The 8,230-nt window shown below is 39.1% G+C and overlaps 1 protein-coding gene across 2 annotated transcripts in view; it reads left to right on the top strand.

The window, feature by feature from the left end:
- Positions 1–763: 763 nt before the first annotated feature.
- Positions 764–8,230, top strand: part of ADAMTSL1 (ADAMTS like 1) — a 437,788-nt gene continuing 430,321 nt past the window's right edge. For both annotated transcript variants that reach the window (XM_037061917.1, XM_037061916.1), the window contains exon 1: positions 764–949. In XM_037061917.1, the coding sequence (XP_036917812.1) occupies positions 887–949 (63 nt within the window). In that variant the 5' untranslated portion in view covers positions 764–886. The remainder of the gene's footprint in view (positions 950–8,230) is intronic.

The following is an 8,230-nucleotide window of genomic DNA, read 5'->3' as shown; positions in this document are numbered from 1 at the left end:
CCACTCATCCCGAGTCTTTGTTAAGGGCTTCTTTTACAATTAGTGGATCTAAATGTCTAATTGTGCATTTAGCCTTAGTAAACCTTGGATGTTTTAAATTGTCACTTTAGAAAGAATTGACTTCCCTTTCTTACAGATCAAGCCATTAATATACAAAGTAACTTATGCCACTATTCAGGTTTAGTGAGTAACTTTCGAAAATTTATGTAGTCTCCCTTTTCCAAGTCAAGGGGGAAAATAAAGAGCAACTTTATGGAAGAGGAATAAAGCAGTTGTACAGAACACATTTAAAGGGCACATTAAGTCAGGTTTTGTCTGTGATTCTTTCCCTTTATGGCATATGTTATATATTGACGGGGATTAAGTTTCTCTCCTGAATGGAACAATACAGAGTCACAGGGAGCTACTGTACTTTACAAAGCAACAGGCATCAGCACACGTAAATGGCAAAGAGAAGGATCTCACAAAGAACTAACCAGGTTAGTTAATAGCACAGGGCTTGGCTTCATCTCGTGCAATTCTTCATCTTTTGCATTTCTCTTCTCGCTCTGCTGCGTGCTCTGGTCTCCTTTCTTTTTCGTCCCCACCCCCCTTTTTTTTTTTGCTCGCACTGTTACACTTTCTCTGTCCCCCTGGCTTTGTTATTCAGCATGTCTGATTAGCAGGAGCCTGATTGGCTGGCTGCCTGCTCTGAGAGAGATTCCATTCAGCTTACCCCCCACCCATCCACCTACCCACCCACCCCTAGTCAGGAAATGTGAGCGGGGCTGATGGAAGCTGATAGGCAGGGCTGGAGTGTTAGCACCGGGACTGGATGTGACAGCAGGCAGAGGAGCACTTAGCAGTTTATTCAGTGTCCGATTCGGATTCCGGCAAGGATCCAAGCATGGAATGCTGCCGTCGGGCAACTCCTGGCACACCGCTCCTCTTTCTGGCTTTCCTGCTCCTGGTAAATGCCTTTTCCTTTCTATACATTGCTATTGCCATTTAGTCTGGGTGCTGTTGGGGTGCTGTGTATGCGTGTGGGGTATATCTTTATCTTCAAACTCCAGGTAAAATAGCCTACATGATTAAAAAAATTCTTTCAGAACTTTAATCCCAACTTCCCAAGCAAAATGAAGTCTGCCAGACTTTGTGGAATTAGTTAGAGGTCTATAGTAATATCGAGACATGAACTTTGGGACAGACTGCACATAGTTTCTGAGCTGGGGACTGTATAAATGGTGGTGTGTATGCTTGGCATTTGGGTGACAGGCGTCCTCAAATCAAACTCACCCACGGTGATCCCTGGAATGTTTTGAAAGATGGGCTGTGAGGGGCTTTTCCCCACCGCCTTTTAAGAACTCTTCTCCCTCTGTGAACATGTGCTACGGAACCAGGTAAAAGAGGGAATGAGAGCCTCTTTGCAGCCAACCTGGATTATAGCTCATAATTACTGCAAGTCATCTATGGATACAAGTTAATGCTGGTATTTATGAATTGAGGATTATGGTCTTTGATCTCAGATCTGCTTTTGAAGAAGAAGAAAATGCTGACTTTCTGTATGGCTGCTTTCCATAGTCACAGTGATAAGATGCTCTGCTCTTGAACATCAGCACACACTGCATTTTTGACTCAAAGTAAATGTTCCATTGTGACTCATACTTGGTTTTATGGGCAGAAAATGAACATTTACTGTCCAAAAAATCTACACTGAAAATATTAATAGCAATGCACATTTTTTAAACCAGAGTGTTCTGGGCAGGCAGCTTAGTAAACCTCATCTGCAGGTTTGATTCCAAAACTTGCACACGCCGATTCCAAACAAACGTGATTGTAGCTCTCCCTGTCACATTTGTGGCATGCCAGCATTTCCTCAGAAGGCAACCAGGCAAGAAGGGGACAAGGTAAAAATGCAACAAATGTATAGGTTGCATTGATTTGTCGATAGTGGAGGAATGTTTTGTTCTGATTACACTCTGGCAAATTTGATCTGCACCATAATTATGAAGAAGGGAACTAAGCCATTTGGTACAAATTGAAAAACTCCAGGAAGATTCATCAGATAGAGTAATCAGACAGTGATTAACTATTTTATACATTTCCACTTATTTGCAGCATTGTAGCCAAGAAATCATAATGCTACATTACAAGTGCTGTAAATATAGAAATGCATTTTTAAGTTTTCTTGAAAATTTAAAGGTGAACTGAATTTTAGGCATGAATGGACTGTGAGTTTTAGTTGCTCAGAGGAATATAAAAAGTAGAATGTTTAGGTGTGCTTTATGACTACTAAAGCAAGCAATTTATAAAAGGTGCCTCATTTTTTCCATATGGGACGTGTTACTTATATACAGACCATTAGGTTGCCTCGTCTTTTTTTTTCTTTATGATTTAAAAAAACCTGTGTGTTATTTTCCCATCTAATTATATCATAAAGCAAATTACCAGTGCCCATGACTTGTTTGGTGTCTTCCATATGAAGCATGATCTCATTCTACTTTGGGAAAACTTCCCCATTCGGGAGCAGGTGCTGGTGTTACCCGTTTGGTAAATGCATCACATCCCTCTGTGATATGTTGCCTCTTCGTATGGGTATGTGAGCACATGATGAGACATTTCAGATGTAAAACATAAAACATGCTTGGTTTAAATTACAATAATTGTATTGAGGGTAAAAGGAGATCTAACCCAGGTTTGTTTCATACCTGTATTTAGATGAACAGGGATCCTGAGAGTTGTGTTATGCTAGAAAAGTAAGAGAACAAGATGCCAGTCCTGTGCAGAGTGATAACAGCACTGATGATACCTGCCATGTGCTGGGTGTCCGGAAGGACCCAACATGAGGCCAGTTGTTTGAAAAGCATTATAAATCATCCACACAATACCCTTGCAAATAAGACATTTTTAAACCCATTTTACAGATAAGGAAATACTAAGCTTATATTCGAGCCCCAAAATCAAACACATAATGAAGAGAAAATAACTTATCTGCTTTGCACTGTGATTATAAAATATTTAGCAATGATGGAAGTAATGACATAGGTTGGTATGTGGACTGTGAGATATTTAGGCTTTTTGCACCATTTTGGCCCTTAAAGATATGCACATATTATAGGTAATTGCTACACTTGCTCATTAACTGCCACTTTAGCTTTGTAGCCAAAATTAAATTACTGGCCTAAGAGAAAGTGACTTTTAGTCTGTTCAGTAGTTGACTTAGAACTAGAATGTGCCTTGGCCAGGGTGGCTCAGTTGGTTGGAGTGTCCTGTACACCAAAAGGCTGTGGCTTCAATTTCTGGTCAGGGCACATACCTAGGTTGCGGCTTCAATCCCTGGTCTGGGAGCCTACAACAGGCAACTAACTGATGTTTTTCTCGTGTATCAATGCTTCTTTCTCTTCCTCCTTCTCTGTCTCTTCTCCCACCCTTGAACCTTCAGTCTAGATAGAGAAATTGAACTGGTTGGCTTGTTTTTTCTCTAATTCTTTTACACATTATAAAAGTCTGTCTACTTCTATAATTAATTTAAGGAATTTTGAAAGATCTCTTTAACTTAATTGGAAAACATCCTGTTTGCTTAGTGGCAAGCCAGATGCAACTTCAAAACAACCTTCATATCAGTGATGAATGAATCATCTGTATCTGACTTCATTCGTGTGTACAAATATCTAGTGTTGTTCACCAAAGTCCTTTTTATTTGAAGCATAATCCCTGAGAAAAACGAGGTCCCTTTGTCTTTTGTAAAGCTACTACCCATATTTTTATGGGTGGTAGCTCTCACATCAGAGAGCTTTTGTTTTTATTTTGGACACCTAGGATGGTAGTACTGATCAAGACATTTTCACCCTGATATTCAGGTCGAATCAAGCCACATAACCCCACTTTCCACATCTTCCCACCCTGCTTCCCTTGTTCATTCTCCCTTTTTTGTCCCAATTGTTTAGCTCAAAAGGAATGTTGCAAAAACCATGACCAGCCATTGACATATGTGTCCATCCAAATTTAAAGTCAAATCACTTCTTGTCAGAAAGGCATTTCATCAAATTTGCATTTGCTCTTTGTTTCTTTTAAGTGGTTTTAAGCTCTTTTTCCTGCTATTGTGGAAGTTGCAAGAGTAACACTTGGAATTATAATAAAGTACATGTGTTTTTCTGTTGAATTTCTTTTTCTTCTCTGCACTAATTTATACATGGAAACTAGTCAAACACAATAGCCCATTCCCTTCAGTCACTCTGGCAATCTCCTCCACAATTATCTAAGTGGATCTGTCTTGGATGGAGAAAAGCACCATTAGCCTGTGGAATGAATGTTAAATCCCTTATTTATAGCAGAATGTGGCCTGCCCCAATGAGAGTGAGTGTTTGCATGTGTGCATGTGTGTATGCACGTGCGTGTACGCGCACAGCACCTTTTTCTAAGTGTTCATTCTGCATCTTTTGTTTATTATCATGCCTAGATTGTCTTTAAATCAAACTTAAGGATCCTTTTACATAAATCTGCAAAACATAGTGAGGCATTTTTTTAACATTATTTTCTTCATGCTTTTGTGCAGTTTCTTGTCTAGACATGGTCAGCTGCATTTTTGTTTTCTCAGGCTCCTGTTTTTAGTGTTTCAGTCTGTTCAGGACCATTATCTGGCCTCCGTTAATATTTTCATGTGAGCCAGTGCTATTGCTTTATATAAGTTGAGAGAAATATGTCCAATAGTGGTCACTAGTGAACTACAAAAGAATCCTGTTACACCAGGAATTTTTTTCCTTGAAAGACTACATGGATATTGAAGACTTTTCAGAGAAAATGAGAGAATGAATATATGAATGCATTTGTGCATTTCAATGAGTGTTAATACATGTTGATTCATTTTTATCAATAGGTTAATAAACCAGAAAATAGTTCTCTAGCGTATCATGGGAATAAGCTGTTACTCACACTTAATAGTTGCACAAAATTCATTCTTATATAACTACATTAAAGGAGATTTAATTTGTGTAATTTTAATCAGTCAAGTGTGGTTAACCTCTGTACTTTGTACTAATTTTTTTCTTTTTTTTTTTAAAGAGAGGGAGAGAAACATCAATGTGTGGTTGCCTCTTTCCACACAACCCAGGCTTTTGCCCTGACTGGGAATCAAAACCATGACCCTCTGCTTTGCAGGCCGACACTCAATCCACTGAGCCACACCAGCCAGGGCGGTATTAAATTTTTTAACCCAGTTATCTTTTTGCATTTTGCACAGGGTTTGTGTTTGGATGAGATATGATCTGGTGTTTTGGTTCTCCCCTTTATTATGACTTAATCAAAATACAATTTAAAACTTTTTCAGGAAAAAAATACAGTTTGCTGTGAATTTCTGCATTTTCAGCAACACCTAGTAGAATGCCTCATATACATAAGCACCATAACTGTTTGTGAACTAAATTAAGAGAAGAAAGAACTTATGGAGACCATCACACAGTCCTCTAATTCTTTATGTATTTGGTGTTTTCTGACTTCACATGTCGAGTCTGGTTTCTCTGGTCAAGTAACAGTTCTGCTTTAAATTTGTCCATTTCAGATTCCAGGTCTAGGTTTCTCACACCTGATTATTTAAGTTCAATTCTACCCGTCCTTCATTATGCCTATTCTACTGGATCTTGTGTTTTCATGAGCCAGGTGACTCAAAAGTGACCATAACATAAAAAGTACAGCCTTTCTTTCTTTTCTATTCTTTTTTTTTTTTGAGTGGGAACATTCCTTGACTCATCCTGAGTTGAGATAATCACAGGAAAATGTGTCTAAGTTTTACAGTCTTGTCATTTTTACTAACTTTCTTCTTCCAGAGAGGTGGCTTCAAATTTTCTGTTTTCACCAGAATGAGACAAGTTCATGTCATTTTCTATCTATATCATAACGACCATACCATGTGGTTGAACTTGGGCTTGATTGGCAGTACTGGCTCGTGAGTGATGTAAGACTGGCATACCAGGGGTGACATCAGTCCTGAAGGATCCTAACTGAAACAGGCCACACACCTGTGTAGGGAGCCTGCCTGCTAATTGGGGGAAGCTGTTGCTATCAACCCCTTCTTTCCATGAGCTCAAAAATAAATCTCCCCAATTCCCAAACTTCAAGATTAAAACCTACATTGAATAAAGCTTAACTGCTCCAGTTTCGCCTCCCTGGGACTTTGCTGACTGGAGTACCCAGCATGCAAGGCGAGGAGAGGTGTTCTGGCCATGTCACAAAGATGCCCCGATGGTAGCAGCCTGCAGCCAACAACAACCTCTGACTCTTTATTTGTTGTATTTCCAGAAGCTCAGTATTTATGAATCAGTTCAAATGTTTTCCTGTATTTATCAATGGCCTCTATTTCAGTCATAGATATATATCTTATCCATTAATTATTTAACCTTCATTAAAAGAAATACTGTAATTTCTCTGTTGGACTACCCCACCCCAAATTCCACCAATAATATATAGCTACGTATTGTTAGCATTTAATCATTGTCTTTCAGAGGCATAAGTACTTAATTATATTCTCTATACTATTTTCCATTGTATCTTCATCCAATCCTTGTGCTTCCTTTTATTTATCTCTGTCACTGTGCTTCTCAGACTGCATTTCCATGTCTGTCTGGCCCACAACACAAGGAATGACCTGTTCCTCCCTCTTCTCTCAAAATATCTGGTGATGAGATCTCAATAATTTTTTAATGAATGAATAAATGGATAAATAAGAATAACTTGGCAAGAGAAGGTAAAGAGAAGATAAAGTACATGTAACAAGGGAAAATGTGAACATGTATTTCACATATGAGGCATTTCACTACTTCTGATGTCGATAAGAGCAAGTCAATAATCCTAATGAATTTCGAAGAGCAGTCAGCTGCTTTGTTTCTCTCTCTCCAACATATCCATCCACGCAATGCACAACAATCGAACAACAATCCCTTCTGCTGTTGATAATTAGAATGAATTTTTCACATTTTGTATATTTTAAAAATTTATTTAGTTCTCAACTGTTTTTCCTTTTGTAAATGGATCCTCAAGAAAACAATGATATTTATATTAGCCACAGTTTTATAAAAGTGGAAAGCAGTTGTAAACTCTCATTTTATCAGATAGTGCAATGAAATCACAAAAACTCATTTCTTTTTACTGCTCAGCACAAAGATAAATGGTATTTATCAGGCTTCCCTGTTAAATGGGATGCAGCAATATGAGTGAGTTCTAGTCAGTGAGTGGATTATAGGTAGAAGTGAAACATTGCACTTCTAGGCCTGATGTCTCTCACGTAATCCTCTAGGCACGAAGCAGCCTCTCTTTTTCTGCCTGCTGAGTTCAGAGAATCCAATAATGAGCTTCAAGACCTTAGGGAACGGCAAAGTCACCAAATGGAAGGCTTTGGTCCCTGAATGACTATGTGGAACAGAGCCCCACACTGCATCTCTTGCAGAGTTACACTTGTGAACCTGCATTTTACCATGAGCAAGAAGTCAACCTTTGTTGTGCTAAAACACTGAGACTTGCAGGAAGGTGTTATTTGTTAAACTGCAAACCTTTTCAAATAACATATGCTTCCAATTTAAATAACGAGCATGCTAGTACTTCTTTATGCACTGATAAAGAAGTACTGATACTACTTTCCATTTATTATATGAGAAAATTGAAATAAGGAGATGCTATGTTATCCTAATGATGCTTTAATCTTTGTGGTTTGCAACTTATCACAGACCTAGAACACGTTAAATACTTGGGGGTATGTGCCAGTACTGCAGGAAAAATAGGAAAATGGGTTCACAGCCATTTGTTTTAAAACATAAGATCCAGGAGTGAGTGGAGCAGTAAGAAATGAGGAAAGGAACCAAGAGAAGCAGGACTGTGGTGAACACTTTGAGTCTAATTTCCTGGAGCAGAGCAGGACACGCCACCAACCTGGTCAAGAACACAGAACCATGCAGACCTAAGGGGCAGGCAAAGAAAAAAAATACCAAGACACAGGCACTGAGGCACAACACTCATGCAGTTCCAGAGACAGCTGTTGGAAACTAGAGGAGTGCACACGTGACAGAGAGGGAAACAGACTCACACAACCAAAGAAGACAATGTTTCACACAGCAGCGTATGAAGTCAAATGCACTTCTGGAGTGTCCCTAGTCTCAAACTGCCTTTGATACATTGGTCTAGGAGGTCATGAAAGTGGCACTAGTTTTAATGTGTAATCTTTTGGGGCTATAGACCCGAGTCCCACTCTATGTGGTGGCCCAGT

The sequence above is a fragment of the Sturnira hondurensis genome, unplaced genomic scaffold, assembly GCF_014824575.4.
Source record: "Sturnira hondurensis isolate 20B ecotype Veracruz unplaced genomic scaffold, ASM1482457v3 Scaffold0013559, whole genome shotgun sequence".
Classification (NCBI taxonomy): Eukaryota; Metazoa; Chordata; class Mammalia; order Chiroptera; family Phyllostomidae; genus Sturnira; species Sturnira hondurensis.
Note: the sequence above shows the minus strand (reverse complement) of the source record. Positions and strands in the feature narration are given on the sequence as shown.